The 18,327-nt window shown below is 41.1% G+C and overlaps 1 protein-coding gene across 5 annotated transcripts in view; it reads right to left on the bottom strand.

Moving 5' to 3' along the window:
- SPSB4 (splA/ryanodine receptor domain and SOCS box containing 4) overlaps nucleotides 1-18,327 on the bottom strand; it is a 140,455-nt gene that overhangs the window by 51,940 nt on the left and 70,188 nt on the right. For 3 of the 5 annotated variants that reach the window (XM_079315081.1, XM_079315084.1, XM_079315082.1), the window contains one exon: nucleotides 1,543-2,399. In XM_079315081.1, coding sequence (XP_079171207.1) covers nucleotides 1,543-2,236 — 694 coding nt within the window. In that variant the 5' untranslated portion in view covers nucleotides 2,237-2,399. Of the gene's footprint in view, nucleotides 1-1,542; nucleotides 2,400-13,898; nucleotides 14,092-18,327 lie in introns of all 5 variants that reach the window. The other 2 variants (XM_079315080.1, XM_079315083.1) reach the window with 1 other exon arrangement.

Below are 18,327 nucleotides of genomic sequence, written 5' to 3'. Positions count from 1 at the left end.
CTGCTGTATAGCATCTAGCAGTAAAACGTGCAGGTCTTCTGTGGATAAAAATTTTTCCACCAGAGCTTATTACAGATGTTAAGAAAAGGTAATCTTAAGCAGGGTCAAACTATTTAATTTTGTTTCTACTTGCTATGAGAGATATAAAATGAACAGAGAATTAATTTTTGACAGAAAAAAAAAATTGAGACTGCTCCATCCTAACAGAAAAGAATAGCAAATTATTCTAGAAATTACTAGCTGAAAGGCAGGTGTTGAACACTTGCTCATACTGCCTTCTTTAAAGACCAAGTTCCATTCAAAGAGCCCAAAATAACATGAAAATGTTGCCCAGTCTTCTATTTTTTCCTATATATTTATATTTGTAGCTCCTACTACACCTCAGATAATAGTTTCACACAAGAACCAAGCTCCACTTGCTACCTTGCCCATTCTTTCATTCCCCAGCTTCCAGCAGCTGGGAAGTGAACAGAAGTGAATAGCACTTCGTGCAGGATCTGGCCCTCACCAGCAAAGCTCCCTGGGCTCCATCAGCAGTTACTGAGCACTGCCATGCAACAGATCCCCTGCTTTTAATATCTCTATTGACATCCCCAAAGGAAACACAAGTATTATTCAAAGGACATTCTTTGAATTTAATAGGTGGACCAAAGATCATCCAGAAAACTTGGCTCCTGTTTTTGTGTGCCAGTAGCCTGCTGGCTCTGCCTGCAGGTTGGCTCAGTTCAGGGAGGATTTATGAGCCAGTACATTCTCTGATGTGTGAACTGGGCACAGATCTGGCAGAGCCCACACCTTCTTGTGCTTGGAGAACTGGGCAGCACACACCTCTGCAACTCGCCTACTGCTTGGAGGTCACAGCAGCAACATGCTTCTCCTTGTTATGTAACAATTCCATTAGATATTACCCTATCAGATCAGAAACAGCTCATGCTTATCCAAAAACCTCGATTTCTGGACAATATCCTGAGAGAGTACCTTCTGAAATGAACTAAGGAACAGAGCTCTCTTTCAGAAAAACTGCTGAAAGCAGTATTTGACCTGAGTTTCCAGATTCTTGGGGATCCACAGTTGCTTCTGAGGGTCCTGAGAATGCAACTACAGAAAGAAAGTTGTCTGGCCAGTGTTCAAGTATGTTTATGCACACCATGTAAGAGTTTCCACTACTACAGGAAATTTTTACAGGATCCACAAATCCTATTTGGAAACCGCAGATTTAAAACATATCCTCCAGTAAACAAGAGTTTTACTGTTAAATATATCCAGGAAGTTTCTCAATATCTTTTTCTAACCCTGTTCAGTTTCTTTGGACATAAAATTGTTGCCACTCTGCCTGTCAAAAGAAGGCATTTTGATACAACCCATACTATCATTACAAGGCACGACAGAGATAGATTCATTGTGAGCAGTAAATATGGGGTGCAGCCTCCTCACAGCTGAACCATCTGCTCCCCCCAGTATACTGTCCACAGCAAAAAGAGAAAGAAAAACCCCTACGTGAGGAAACCTGAGAGGGCAACGAATAAATGCAGTAACACTTACGGTCAAGTCCATTGATGTATCTCATTGTAATTTCACAGTGCCCCCAAACTGCACTGACTATAGGGTAAAGTTTTTTCCCTTTCAGTCCTCTGAAGGCCACTCCAAGATACTGTCCGTCGACCATGAAGCTAAGCGTCCCTTCGTCCATATCCAAAACCACCAGTAAGGAGTCTGGGAGTACAAAAGACTCATCTGGTTCCAAAAAGACAGGGTACGTGACCCCGGGCTGGTTTTTACAGTTGTGGTAGAGTTTGTTGCGCCCCAGATCCCAGCCCCAGGATTCACTGTTGCTACCAACCAAGGACGTGTATCCCACCGAGTGCAGCGGCGCCTCGGCCGTGGAGACGCCCACCACGGCGTGAGTGCCGCGCTGCCGCGTGGGCCAGTGGATCTGCCACACGTGCAGGCCCCGCGTGTAGCCCACCTTGCCCCGGATGCAATCTGTGCTCTGGGCCACCGGGTGTCTGTGAAAAGTCAGCTTGTCGTCTTCCTTTACAAATATATTTAAGGAGCGATCCTCGTTATTCCAAGCGTGTTTGTACTGCACCTCCAGCTTGGCAGGGGGCATATCCAACAGCATGTCCAGGCGCGCGGGCTTGCAGAAATCCGGGCCTCTCAGCTCTCGTTTCACGGGTCTGTAAGGGGGCTCCCTCACATCCACAGACTTTATGCTCCCTGAGATTTTCTGGCCCATTGCTTGGCTGCAGGTTTACAAAGGAGAAAGGAAAGTTGACTTTGGCCCAATGTCACCTCATGAAAGCACCGTTACGCCGAGCCAGTGACCTGACAAGCTGACTGGATTTACTCCTCCTGTTTGGAGTTTTTTAGCAGCAATGTTTTCAGAGTAAAATATGCTCCTGAAAGAAAGCAGAAAGTTTCCAGTTAGTTTAAAAAAGCCAATAGAAAACGCACAGCATATTTTTGAAGTGCTTCTTCTCATCCCTAGGAGCTATTTTAAACACCAGAGGTAAATTCACCCCTCCCTGTGCAGTGTCCTGCAGCACTAACCAGGCTGCCAGCAGGATGCGGAGCCCACCAGCGCACGCAGCGCAGACAGTCATTTCCTCCAATTCATGATAGGATGCAGACATTCCTCACCTTCTGCCCTTCCACCTATTTTGTCTGGCCAAGTTCACAGCGGGCCTAAAGCAGGCAGATGCTGTTCCCCAACAACAGTGATAAACTTAATGTGCAGCAGTAGCTTCACTTTCACTTGTGCTTTTGGTTCAGTCTCAGACACACACTAAGTCAGAATCTTTTATTCCAGACATGCTCTGTCCTGGGCCCTGGTGACAGAGACTGCAGCTTCTCTGCCCTCATTAAAACAAACACAGCAAAATTTAAATGTTTCTTTTTAACTTACCCTGGCATTAAATAAAAGGAGAAAAACATCAACATTTCACCAAGATTTTGGCTTTTTTTAAATGAAGGAGCTTAAAAAACCAAAAAAAACACAAAAAAAAAAACCAAAAAAAAAAAACAAAGGAGGGAATTGGGAAAAGGAGCCATGGAAGGACAAACGAAGAATGGCAGTTTCAGTTCTTTGGCAGACATTTCTAATGGGTAGCTACTGCAACCAGGGATGCTCCTAATGCTAATGGACAGCAAGCTAATCCACAGTCCTGCAGTCCCTGTATTTCAGTATTCAGCTGACCTGGAACACAGTAAGACATTATGAGGAGCATAAGATTTTGAAATGTATTATTTCTCTGCTTCCACAGCCAAACAGGGCAAAAAAGCACCAGGAGAAGCTTCTCTGGAGCCTGGATAAGTTAGATTTGTTTACATTTTAGAGCTCAGGTAGAGTGTAGAGATAAATCAAGAACCTCTGAAAGCACTAAAGGACAAAAAAATTAAGACAAAGTCCTATAAACTCAAATAGGGGATTGACATGGGATTAAACAGAGTATCTGCAGCAGCAGACATACTTCTGTCCTCTAGCAAAACCGTGCCAAGTCCACAAATGCTCAAATATAGCAGAGTAGACCCACTCTATTTATTGACAGAGTGATGACATGCTTCAAGAAGCAAAAAATCTCCACACTCTCAAGAGGCTGAAGAGCCCAGGTGACACTTGGTTGTCAAAATACCAGACAACAGATGGGCAGAAATGTTCTTGCAAAAAACATTCCGCAATATTTCACTTGGTAAGTCAAGCCCAGGTTCTTCCTTTTAAAGAACTTCTACTCCAAACAAACGGTCTCATTCCAAATATAATTTCTGAAAGAAAATAAGAAAGATGTTTGCACAATAAAAGGGAACAAAAAAGTTTAGGGAAAAACCCTAGAAAATTTACCAAGTCTGAGAAGTGAATGAAGTCCTTTTACTATTTCCAATGGCAAATAACATATAAAGTGTTTTCTGGATGTATTAAATACAGAAATTAAACCACATCTATGTATGCGAAAGTCTTCTTTTAAGAAAAAGAAAAAAAGTACAAAGGTGATTTTCAAAATCAATTGACAGTTAAGTTACTACAGGCAAATATTTTCTGGTGGCCAGTTCCCACATATGCACACACATCAGTGTAAAAGAACTCATTGCAAATACTTTTAATGTCTGAAAATTAAACAATATTCATAAGTTTCCAACTGGCTCCTATCACATTTTCAGGAAGACTCAATTCACAAGAGCTCTCCACGTGAGGTCAACTTGAATGACCCCCTTACTCCTTTCCAAACCACGTAAGAGGAACCCAAAACTTTAGACAGCAATTACATTTAAGCTGCTGCTTCCCATTTCCAATAGTGCAGAAGCACTCACAGTTGTTTCAAAAGCTATAATGCCAATTTGGTTTAGCAAAACAAGTTCAGTACTTTATTCCATACCTATAATCCCAGGAGAAATTAAATAGTGACACTAATACACAGGGAAGCAATGGGAGCAAATGTTGTAAGCAAATTTTGATAGGAGGAAATGCTCAGAGATTGGGTAGTTCCTTTTAAAAAGTGATTGTTTGAGCTTGAATGGAAATGAAAAGGGAAAACGTCAGAATTTCAAAGGGAACTTCAGTGATATCTATCTGAGATTTAGCTCTACATGCCTTTGAAAATTTCTACTTTAAGCACAACTGCCACATTCCTGTCAGGGTGCTGAGGGGAGACAGCCGGGGAAGTCCTCAGTGCATCCTGCTGTATCACTTCCTGATCACATGAGAAACTAAACTTGGCACAGATGTTTGCCTGGCAAATTGCCAAGAAAATATAAACACTGAATTGACTCACTTGGTAAGCCACGGACATTCTTCCTCATGTGCCCCAAACTGTAACATCAATAGGCTGCCAATAGATAGATCAGTAATTCAGAGGAGAAAAATGCATCAGTATGAGTACCTTGATATACACAACTGTGCCTGCACTCTGGGATGCCCTCAGTAAGTACTTTGATTTGAAACTGTACCTTACAATATTACATCTTTCATCACACATGAATATAATCACATAAATTAAGTATATAATGAAATATTTTGCCAAATAGCTTTGTATGGACATAGTATGGAATAACAGTGGAAAAATCTTACAGTTAGGCAGCTCTGGTTGCTGGAGCTGAGTAATAGCTGACATGCAGACTTTGTGTGAGGAGCAGCCTTGCCTCCCAGCCCTGGCAGCAGCAATGTGAGCTCCATGGGCAGCAACTCATCCATGAAGTCCTCCTGGCAGCTCACACCATCCCCTTGGGTGCTTGCAGGAGCAACATGTCTCAAAGGCCAGATCATCTGTTGCCTTGCCTGTGTCGTGTCCTTTCACACCAAGCAGATGGCAGAGACCCAGCTGAGGGGGGAACAGCAGGGAAGCAGCACTTTGCCCTCCACCCCATCAGGAGCTGCTGTTGGAGTGACACAGCTCACCAGGACCCAGCCTGTCTCCACCAACAAAATCCTCCCTACTTCCACAGGGCACACAACTGCAGGGCAGAAGCCTCAAAGTCACACTTGCCCCACTGCTATTGGGATCTGCAGGCAGCTTCTCCTCACAGCAGCAGCTGTGGGAAAGCCGTGCACATTCCCACAGAGGGAAGGGGAGTGCCAAACAATTCATCTGGCAAAGGTACCCCAGACTGGCTTCCTGTCTGCAGCACTGGATGAATACACTACACAGCATTACCAAGAGCTGTGGGCTAGGGACAAAAGATTATTCCTGTCAGACTCGTTAGTGTTCAACCCACTCACAGAAATATTTGGTTGTAAAACCTTCTTACCGTCTTCTGAGTTAATAAAAACTTGTCAAAGCAGAGTGTCATTTGACTGCTCTTTTTGCAATCTTACACCTTGTAGAGAAATTCAGATTTCCTTGGCTAAATCTTTCCACCAGATACACAAATATTCAGAAATAGAAATAACATTAATTTTCACTGTCTAGCTTTGCTTTGAAGGTTTTCCCAAATCTTTACTCTTCCAGTAATTTCAAACTACTACAGGAGTTAAAAAGCAATAAAAATATTTCAAACTTGCTTAATATATGACCTCTCCATTATACTGGTTTAGTGACTAACACTAAATTTCACCATTTAACCCTGTGTTAGAGGACTGTTAGTTTTTGCAGCCTAAATTTCTATCATTTAGTTTCCCATTCATGCTGAGCTTTGTCAGGGTACAGTGATTACAGCAAATGTACTGTACAGGAACAATACAACTCCAAACAGGAAAAGCGTGTCAATGTCACTTAGCAGCATTTTTATTCAGACTGCTAAAATATCTAGGGAAATCATTCACAATAAAAGCACAAATTAGACTTACTACATAAAGGCTTGCTGGGGCATCACTTTGCTGTAATTAAATAGGGTGCATTTCTTAAGTTTGGTATGTTGGCATCAATAGAACACAGCTGATAAAAGAATTGTGCTTTCAGCAAAGTCAGCTTTCAGCATTCATAGTTGTATTTCCCTCTGGATCATAAACTAGACACGCAGGAAGCTTGACAAGCATGCATAAGAAATGACAACACAAACACAGTTCAAAACAACGTTAGGAACACACTAAGACTCAGGTTAATCTCCAAAAGTAAGACCTACCCAAAGAGAAAGAAGCAGAAGGTGAGTCCCAGCTTATGACACTGACCAGTGAAAGGGCTATCAGAAAAAGCAGGGAAGGAGATGCCTCTATCTGACAGCATTGCCTGTGTCTACAGAGCAGTTCTCACTCTTTCTGCTATTTGCCCTCATTCTTTTTTTTTCCTGCAGCCAGACCTCAGTGCCACCTCCCCTGCCAACGTGAGCTTTGTCACCAGCCAGCAAGGACTCCTGAATGCCAAGAGAGGCAGCAGGAGGCTCTGAACCAAGGCCAGTCCTCTGTGGGCATCAGAACTGCTGGTTCCCCAAATGCCTGAACAGAACCAGATACAGTGTCTGAACACTCTGAATCTAACTCCAGTCCCAAAGTCCCTATAGAAAGAATAGGAAGAAGAGAACCACATTATATGCTGTGCTGGGCAAATTGATATATGTTCAAGGACAAGGACTTATACCCCCACCCAGACAATGTGAGGGCACAAGGCCCAGTGTCTATCAACTTTGTTCCCAGTGTGCAAGCAGCTACATAACCCTGACAGTGCTGCTTTGAGGGTGACAATGAATTAAGCACATTTTTGGCATTTAAAAAGACTGGGTAGCTTGGATTCAACTATAGATCCTGGTATCCAACATTGTTCAAAATGGGCAGTAAATCAGCAGTGTTGGCTTCCTTTGTCAAACTGGGAATATGCAATAACAACGCAACCAGACAAAAATGCTTGGCTATTCTAAGCTATCCTGTGCTGCAGACAGAATTCGATGCTGCATGCACACTTAGCAAGTGACATTTAGTATGTGGGAGGAACAATGCAACAGTAAGTCATGACTTCTTCCATTCCTGAAAGGAATGCAAATCCTGAAAATCCCAAGGACATTCCTCCGTAAAGAGTAACTTGTTCTGCAATGTTACAAAAATGCAATTGTTTCAAAATTCAGGATAAGCTTGTTATTAAAAAGGATTGTGCTTTTAGCTGCCTGGAATTAGAATAATCTGAAATGCCATACCATCTGTACCATCCAACTCAAAAGCAGTTTAGTCATATGATGAAGAATGCAGAAAGAATCCTGAGTAGCAATGAATACAGTGGAATGTATATTTTTAAATACTTCCATCTACTGTATTTTGGAACAGAGTTGACTTGAGGTTTTGGGTTGGTTTTGTGCCTTCCTCTCTCTGCATGTGTTTCTGTAATTCTCCCCTTTCATGCTGAAAGTAGGTTTTAGATGAAGACATTTCTATTCTGAAGAAACATGAACTGAAAATACTTCAAGTCTGTAAACAGTTTTTCTGTGTAATCACTTCTCAGAATATAGCAATGCAATTTGAAAAACAAATATAGTAACATAATATGACAAAAATTACTTTTTTTTACTACGCAAGTACTTTTAAAACTAGCAATATTTCAGTTCTAAAGTTCCTGAAAGGAAACAGCACTTTTCTTTCTGGGGTATATAACAGGAATACCCACACAATCCCATAATTATCCTAAGGGTACAGATGTTCAAGCTGCTACATCCTTTCTACCACTCCTTCCTAGTTATTCTTCCCCTTTGTGTTCGGCCACCTGCATTCAAATGGCCTTGAAATGGGTCTGCCTCAGAAAACTAAAGCGAGTAAAAGCTAGTGCTTTATTTTGCCAGATTATTTTCAGGTGAATAAGCCCTCTGATCTAGAATATCAGACAGTTATGTAAATACTTGTTCTGGCCAAGAGAGAAAAAAATTAAAATCTTAAAGACAGAACCATCTATTTAGGCAGCAGTCCAAACCATGGAGCAAATTTCCACAGTCACTTCAAGCTGCCCTAAGGGGCACAGCTGAACCTCATGTCTGAATTTAGCACAGGCACGAACTTCTGCTTACATCTTCCTCTCTCTTCAAAATCATTCATCTTTCACCCTTCAGCCACCCTTTGTCACAGTGAATACCTTTTACTTTTTCCCAAACAGATGATTTTCAATATTAAGGTGTTTGAGTTACATTAAAAGAGCAAATTAACACATTAAAAAGGCTTAACACTAAATTGAAAATTATGTTTTCAGCTCCACTTTGCATTTTACAGGATCATTTGCCATTTTATATTTCTACTCACCATGCTTCACCAAGTAAGTAATACCAATAGGTGTCATACACGTGAGATTTAAAGCCCAAGGAATAATTAATTTTGTTATTGCAATTTCTCACCAGTCATTACTACTTTTCACCAGCCTAATCCTTTTTTTTCTAGACTATTCATTCACATTTTAGCTCTACAGCTTTGTAGAGGATCAATAGCCCTACAGCTTCAGCTTCAAAATAGAACATCCATTAAGTGACAGCCTCAAAATGTCGCTGAATACATTCCACTGTCTTCCTTTTACTGCAGTTCCTTTTGCTGTAATGTGTAGTGGAGCCAGTTGGCCTTTAAAATGAAATAAGTTAAAAAGCCATAAATGAGAGAAATACTCCTGGAAAGCATCATTCCTCAGTCTAGCCAGTTGCAAATCCAGGGAATGTGCCAGAGGTGATCCCTGAGCAGACTGAGGGAAGGCCTGCAGATGGTAGAAAGTGACAATCAGACAGATGAGAGCTCTTCTGGCTTGACAGACTTGCTCACCAGAACTTTACTGTAACTGCACAAAGTAATACCACATTGGAGTGAAAATTTGGCCCCTCAGCTTAAGCTTCAGTCCTTGACTGTGTTAGTGTTTTCCAAGCTTGGTGAGTCTTTGTAAATTATAAGGGAGCCTCAGTCGGGTTTTGTAGGGGCAGCACCATGGTGAGGATAAGGGATAAGGGGGAACACTCAGTAATAGCAGCTCTGTGGGCATCTACAACATCACAAGGCTACTGCAGATTTGCCAGACTCCAAAAGAGATGGCTCCACTCTCACAGTGTCCATCTGCATACTTAGCAGTGGATGATTCTAGGGCCTTGCTTCAGTACCATTTATAAAAAGATACTCACTAACAGCTTAAAATTTGCAATGCTTCTGGAATGACCAAGAAACTTCTGCCTTGATCCTCTTTTGCATCCATGTCTTAGTTTGTTTGATCCCCATTTGGATTGAAGCAGCAGTTACAGACAATACCTGTGAGACGTGCTCAGCTGAAGCAGCTCATCAGAGGCAGTTTCTGACATGACCTGGATAACTTTAACATTTCCAGCATTGCTGCAGAAGTCCACTGACACAAAGATACCCTGCCTCTGGCCAAACATAGCAGACAAGAGCTGAAGATATTCTTTTCCCTGTGAACTGAACAGACTGATGTAGAAGAGATGTCCCAAAAGGCTGTCCTGGACAAACCAAGGGTGGACACAAACGCACACAGGGGTCAAGCCCATTGCCCCCACTCAGGGTTGCACAGGGAGAGGGGGAGGGCAAGGCTGGAGGGAACCCAGCCATTGTTCTTGCACAAACATGCAGGAGATGACTGCATGAGAACAAGTTTGATGCTGAACAAAGGCGTATTCTTTTGTTTAATAGGAAAATAGACTTACACAATCACACCATCTGCACCCCTCCTAATCCTTCCCCCTCAGCTACTTCAGTCAATAGCCACCCTCAGCCAAATCTGACAGAACAGCAGCAGGCTCAGGAATAACTGTTCCTACAGGACAGGACAGACATCCTGGAAGTGAGCACACAGAACACCAGGCTGGGCTGTGAGGCCACATCTTGCCAAGAAATCCTGATGAGAATGAGCTCCCATCAAAGCCATAAGTGCAGGCAAAGTGTCCTGAAGACTTCATGTCAAGTCAGGCACCAGACACAAAACCAGGAAGCAATGCTTCATCAGTCCCACAGTTCCTTCTTTTTAAACAACAGAAATTAAGTAAACACACTTCACATATGTTAAGGAAACATCATGACAAAATCAGATTGCACAGATGATTCTGTATTTCCCAGGTGAGGCAATGAATCAAGTTTCTTTGGAGTGCTGACAAAAAGACAAAATGACAAAACAACTTCCTGTTAAACAAATAAATGTTTTTGCAAAACGCCACATTTTTTAAGCAACAACAATGAATTTCATCTGTTTCAAACACCAGCCACTACTAAAGCCCATCTGTCAGTAGAGAACAATTGCACAGACAAGTGAAGATGATAGAGAAAGTAATATCATAAAAACAAACTGCCTAAGCTCTAAGCAACAAAACTGATTTTCCTCATGCTTACAAAATTTTTCCCATTTTACCAAGTAGTATTTTTGTGTATTTTATTCATTTAGGAAATAGGGCCCTTAGTAACACAGGAGAGGCTGGGAAAAGGCACAGGGCTTTAAGGAATTAAAAATTCACAGACAGTTATGTCCCCATGTCAAAAATCTGACTCCTGAAGACACAAAGGACACCTTGGTGAAACCCCAGAATGGGTCTTGCAGTGGTGAATCACAGAATGGTTTGGTTTGGAAGGGTTAATGGCATGAAGCTCAGTAAGGGGAGGCTAGGACACCAGGAAGGACGTTCCACCAAGAAGGTGGCTGGGCCCTAGAACAGGCTGACCAGGGAAGAGGGAGCACCAGCCCTGTTCAGGAAAGCCTGGTCAATGCTCTCAGACATGCAGTGTGACTCTTGGAGAGTCCTGTGCAGGGCCAGGAGTTGGGCTTCAGGATTCTGGGTTGGGTCCCTTCCAATGAGGATATTCTGTGGTTTTAAGATTTAGTTCCAACCTCCCTGCCATGGTCAGGGACACCTGTCCTTAGACCAGGTTGTTCAAAGCCCCATCCAACCTGGCCCTGAACACTTCCAGGGATGGGTTATCCACACAATCCCTGGACATCCTGCTCCAGCCAACTCCTTATCTGCCAAGTGATTCTTTCATCAAATCCGGCTCCCCAGTTTAGAAACAAAGATGTCCTTTGCATAAATCCAGGTAGATTATATCAGTTGCTTTTCCCTGATCCATCAATGCCATAGGCTCATCATAGAAGGCCAGGTATAGTTTGCCCTCAGTGAAGCCCTGCTGGCTCTGTGGAATGTGATTTTCTTTCTGGATCCTTCATTGTCCTAGAGCCAGATTAAGCAAAAAGGCTTCTTTTCCAAATCAGTACTGTTCTATGGAGAAAAACTATACCAGACTTGGCAGTGTTAAAATCAGAGAGGGCCTCCAACTAGGAAAAGCCATGGTGAAAGAAGTTGCTACTTGGAGTAGCATTTATGTCTCTCTATTAACTGACCTAACAATGTACACCCTCAAAGAAATTCATGCTGCAAGTGCCAACAATTCCAGGTATTTTTGACCACAGGAAAGGACTTTAAAAAACCCACACTAGACTTCCTAATAGAGCTATGGACAAAAATAAATCTGCTTTGTGCCTGCCTACAGGACAAGTCTCCACACAAACTGTGGTCTATAAGCTCAAACACAAGGCCTGTATTTCACAAAATAACTTTACACTCTAGTTCCCCCTACTAAGCAGTCTTCTGCAGGGAATTTTCTTTTAAGCAGCATTTCATTTATAACAACTAATTACTAACCATATTTCCTTCTTTAATGCATTGGATGAAAAGGGAGGAAAAAAAAATTGAAAGTTATTTGGAAGAAAGCTGTACCAGAATACAAGTTTTGGTGGGAATAAAAATATACTAGCACTTAATCTTTAGCTGTACTGCTGCTGAAATAAAATAAGTAACACTGTGTTCTGGAAGCCTTGCAAAAACTATATTAAAAATTAAAAAATAGCATATTCCAATTAATTTTGTACAGCCCCCCCATATTTTATATGGTTGCAGACAATCCTCCAGACATGATCTAAATCTGCCAGACTCTGATTCTGCAATTACTCAGGCAGGGACCTCTTCTGCCCTGGAGAAAAATGTGTTCAGTCTAAATTTGGATCAGCAGTACTTTAGACAAAGAGAAAGCACATCAGTAATTACAAGTTAAGCTTCAGCAACAGGTGGGATATATTGCAAACAAAGTGCTCAGAGCTTTTAATTCTGGAAAAGCAAAACCCTAGATTGTATTAGGATATACAGATCATCTTGATTTCCAGCATGATAAAGAATATAAGTAACATTTAGAACGGTAATATAACTTATTTTCCTGGAGGTAGTCCTTTACTTTTAAAGATGTCTTTTCATTGAGTTATAAAAGCTGAAACACACTCTGTATAGCCTGCATTCCTGAATGAATACTGGGAAAATTATTCTTTTTTCAACTTCATCAGTGCTAAACTTGTTTTTGTTTACTACATCCTCAGGAGAAGCACAAGTAGAATAAAAAGAAGTAGATTTATACAAAGATTCTTCCAGAACCATTTGAACTAACCAAGATGTTCACTTGAGCCTAAAAGCAAACTTGCATTTCTCAAGCAAACTGTAATTTACTGCTGCAAAAGGCTTGTAAGACACATACAAACCACACCACTGTTGAATGTAAAACCATGTGGGATCCTGCACAAACACTAAAATGGCTTTGGAGGAGGAAAGCAAGCCTTTTGGCCAACAGGTTAAGGAAAAAAATATCTAAGGATACTGGAAATCTGAAGGGGTTTAAATTCCAACCATTCTTTGAACAGATAAACTGTTCCCTGGAGTGCTGTGTGGACACAGAAATTGCTACAAGAATCATGGGATCAAGAGCAGTTGTGCATTTTCATATTTAGCATGAACTCTGTCACAATTTGGTCAAGAGATCAAAAACAGAGGCAAGTTTGAAGAAAGTAATTTACACAGTATGAAAGTTTAATGGAGCATTAAAACTCAGAAGTCTATTAACACTTTCAAACACTTGAAGAATGAACAGAGGTCTTCCTCCACAGTGAAGGAACAAATGGAAAACAAAAGCATTTTCAATTGCTCCACATCTTCATCATATCTATGGCTAACATCTTTTTGTTACAATCCCAGTCTTTCTAGTTTCCCTTTCCTTTTCATCCCTTCCCCTCATTTGCCTCATTTGTACATCCCATTGTCAGTCTCCTCACTACTGGGAAGCCACATTTGGCATAAAATTTTACCCATCTTTAGCATCCTTCTAAGATATTTACCTCCCCATCTGGCACTGCTAGAAAGGGAAGCATATGGAAGCATACTCAACCTTCACCTTTCATTAGGTAGCAGACTCATGAGCAATTATCAGAATACATTATCATCTTATTAACAGCATAATCAAGGGGAGCAGGAAAAGTATAAGTAGTGTCAGGCTCCTCTGTGAAATTCTCCTAAGGAAAAAAAATAAATCCCACCTGTTAACACCAATCTAAACTTCTGAGATTACTGCATGAATTTAATGACAATCTGTGTAAGACACTGCAACTTCTAATACTGCAGAAATAACTTACACACACACACACATATATATATATGGACACACACACACACACACAAAAAACTGCAAGCCAGGACCAGAATGGATGACTTACAACTCGGAACACAATCTGTAGAGCCAGTAGCTGTAAACACAAGAGCTGAGCCTCGCAGAGCTCTAGGCTGCCACAATACTCAGCAGTCAGTACTGTCTGTGCTGCAGTAGTTACTGATGGGTGGCTTCCCCAATACCACAAGGATCTGCAGAATAGAAGAAATTGGTTCCAGCTGAGGCCACTTTTCTGTACTCTGAAAAATATAGGATACTGTAACATAAACATCATCCTTGCTGGAAAGGATGGGGATGTCTTCAAGGAAAGCAGGCAGACAAGAGCTCCATGCTACCATCTGACTCCCTATTTAACATCTCTTACCCTATTCCCTAATGACACATTTTGAGAAGATAAAACATAGGGTAGAAAAGAGAATGAACCAGGTTACCTGGGAGGGACACTGGTGGTACAATCAGGAAATGCAAGTCCCTTGCTTGGGAACCACAGGGCTCAGAGAAGAGTGTGCTTGTCTCTCCTGAAGGAGGATTCAGAATGATCTAAGCAGGAGGGAACTCCCAACATCAATAAAAAATAGTCAGGCTCCACTCAATTGCACTGTGCAGAAATCACTGTGATTTATGGCTTCTGCCAAGAACCAACTGCAGAGAGGGGAAACACCACCCCTGTGTGTGCCCCTCACACTGAGCACACACCTCTCACATCTGCGCAAGACAGGAGCGACCGCGGCTGCCTGCTTTACACAGACACAATACTAAAGGAATTAATTCCTAAGGCAATGGGAAAATACTACATGGGAGAACTTCCAAGTCACAAATTCTGCTTACTTAAGCTAAGCTGCTTAATCAAGTTAATTGAAGGAATTAAAAAAGCATCTGGAGAAGAACACGTTCACCAGCCAGTCTCTAGCCATTCCTGAGCTGGTGTTACTCCTTCTGGGAGCCAGTTCCCCTGCTGGCACAGCACAATCTATCATCAGCCATTACACTGATTACCATCCATTAGTTTTGCTAAGTACTAATGAATTTAAACCCACTTTTGTAATTTATTTGCAAGCTATTCACATACTGGATATGAAGCACATATATACAGTGCTTTGTGTTAGCAGGAGAAATGTGGCTGAATATTAAAGAGTTGTGCATTAAAAATGACCAACAGAAGTAATAATTCTCCTCACAAGGAATTGTTTGTGTAAAATTTTTTGGCAAGACAAGCAGGACAGAAGCTTACAGTCTTTAAAAATACAACTGGTTAATACACAGGGAGAAAACAAATAAGAACCCACAAGAATGACAAGTTTTAAGTATCAGTCCCATAAATATAAAATTCAATTAAAATGTCATTTTAGAAAACACTGAGAACAGAGTTGGTGCTCTCATAAAATGGTTTTTCTTCCCTGCTATTAAGGCAGGGTGATTAAAATGAAAGATAATCCTCTTTATTTCAAAAGCTAATTATTACATGTAATGAAATTTATTCTTGTGCCATGAGACTGAACTGAATTCTACCAAGACCATCAACCCACATCTTTGCTGTAATAAAGTCACTGCTTGAATTTTTCCTTACAATCCTATTTCTACAATACACTATTAGACTCAGCTTTGATTTCAGCACACCACATTCCTTACCACTACAGAAACCAAATGCAGAACAGCTGTGGAAGCAAACCCCACTGTAAGCAAATATTCAGACAAAAAAAAAAAAAAAAAAATTACTAGTAAAAAAATCCCTTGTGAAAACCCATTCACTGGGAATTCTGACGAAAGTTAAACTGCCAGTTTAGTCTTGGCTTAAAGATTATCCAGAGGAAGCATCCCACACACATTTTTCCCAGGAGGTGTAAAGAGATGCCTACATCTGTTAAGTGCCCAGATTTTCTATCCTGCCAGCCAGCAGTGCTCCGGAGGAACTGAGCTGTTTGCTACACTACTGCTTCCTGCATTGCTAATTCAGAAGTCTAAATTTAGATGCCAGGTTTAGCCAATGGTTTTTCCACTTCTTCCAATAGTTAAAAGAAAAACAGTTCTGCAACAATCCATTATCTTCATCCATGTGCAGAAGAAAACATGATGTCAGAACTACACACACAAGAATTACATCCCCAACCTCTAGCTACAGTGTGAAAGCAGCAATTTCTGCTCTTCTGCTGAATGACTGCACACCAGGCAGCAGGGACTACTGAGTCACATTTCTAGCTCACCCTGGGCACTGCTCACCCAGGTTCCAAAGGTTTTACCACAGGGAAAACAAACTCTAAAAATAAAGGGAGTAAAAGAGGGGGGGTGGTTTCTGCATTCCCAAAGACTTCCTGCTGCCATGTCCTCTGTTAGCAGGATGTGGATGGAGCAAAGCAGTAAAAGCAAACTCATCAGTCACTCTCACGTCCCCGGAGTGTTGAGACATTTCACTTTGAATTTCCCTTTGGTGTCTTTTTCCAGCAGTCAAATTGTCATGAACTAAAACATATGGATTTTTTTTTTCTTCCCTCGCACTATTATTCACCATTGCTCTAGACAGAGGTGTATTCAAGTGAAAACAAACTATTGATTCTTGTTACTGGGTCTAAGAGCAGGAAATGCAAGACAATTATCAATGCTGAAGGTAATTATAAATTGAAAGCCCACTGTATCCCTAGACATGAAATTAAGAGCAGCCTCATGCCCTTCCTCCCATCTCACTGCAGCTTACTGAAGTGAGGGAAGTTCTGTTACTGCTGACTCCTCACAGGAGTTTGAGCACCACAGGAGGACCCTGAAGCAATTCCTAATGGTTCCCTTCACGCAACCTGTGAGGTCCATTTCATTTTTTAAATCCTGACAAATACTTAGCCTTAATCCCTTTGACAAATTAATCACCTCTTTCTCCATCACCTTCAAAAACTGCTGTTGAATGTTCCTCTCTTTCCCTGCCCACACTTCAGTACACTGCTACCAAGAGATCTCACAGGTGAGCCTCTCTTCCTTCTCCCCACCCACACACTTTGTCTCAAATAACTCTAATATGAATGCTAAAAAATTTAAAAACAATGAGGACATATTCCAGGTCTCATGCTCATGCTTGTTTAATACATCTTGTTCTATTTAAACTCAAAGGATAAGATATTGCACATGTTGTTACAAATCCTTCCTGAGCACATTCTCACATCTTTTGTAGATGATCACTGCACTTACAACACTGCATCTTAGTCTAAACAAGCCAGCGCTCAACTACGTGGAAGGTTTTCTAGACTACTAGAAACAGTTACGTCAGCACTGACCAAAGTACAAAGGAACTTCTTGATGTGATAATATTTTAAATAATCACCAGCTTCAATGTATTATTTGCCTTTGAATACAAAAGATGATAGAAAACCCACCCTTTTTATCTTGCAACATCAAAACCAAAGGACTCTATAAATATCTAGTGAATGGCCAGTACACTCAGAAGTGAGAATATCACAGCAAGTGCTACCCAGATGTTAACAGCATCAGAGGCTGATGGAGCTGAACTGCAGGGATAGTTAGGTGCTGGAGCAAACCAGATGTAACACTAATATGCAGCAACACACTAAAATGAGGTTGGGATGGCAATGTTTCTGTCTTTTATAGACTTTGATGTGCCACCATCTTTAGTTCAAACTACTTCTGTCATTTCTGACATGTCTGACATTACTTTTCAACAACAAAGAAAACAGTATTTTGTTTTCTTCATGCTGCATCATAAATACTGAAAGCAAGATAAAAATGCAGCTGAACCTCCTTGCAGGGTCAGACTCCAAAAATGTGCTCCATAGAGACTTTGCTCAAGCACAGAATGAAAATATCAAAGGTCAGAATTTAATTTATTATTCTCAGGTTTAGCACATGCCCAGAGGTACACTACTGCTGCTCCTTTCCTGGGCAAAGAACAAAGTAATGGCCCTGCCCAAGTGAACTAGCTGGAGCCTCAAAATACCCTAAGTGTGAAAGGGTTCAGCATGTGCTCCTATCACACTCTCAGATCCTCAATTTAAATCCAAGCAGACTAATGATAAACCATGAGGAACAGATAGTCAACTCCCCATGCACAGATGTTACACAAGTTTGAAGTATCTACAAGTATACCTCTTTACATGTTAAATCAGGATTAACTTTCAAGATAATCAAACAAATGAAGTAATAAATTTTAATTTTGATGGACTTTTTTTTTTAACTCAAGAAAGTGTCTCTGTCAGAAACTACCAGAAACAAACACCATAAGGACCAGGTTTCAACTTTAACTCTTAAATCCCCAGGTCAGCTACACTAGATTTTGGAGTTATAAATAACTTGAGCCAACAATTCACACAAATGGAGTAAAATACAGGACACACTACACAATTATATGCAATGACATCATTAAGCAAGGAATACAAGTACAAACAAATTAACATACAAACTTTATTTTAAAGCAACCATTCACTTCACAACACTGCAATGATTCTGTTGTCAAGAGCAAATGACAGCAGAGCTTATTC

Source organism: Erithacus rubecula (genome assembly GCF_903797595.1).
Source record: "Erithacus rubecula genome assembly, chromosome: 11".
Lineage (NCBI taxonomy): Eukaryota > Metazoa > Chordata > Aves > Passeriformes > Muscicapidae > Erithacus > Erithacus rubecula.
This window is presented reverse-complemented; position numbering and strand designations above follow the sequence as displayed.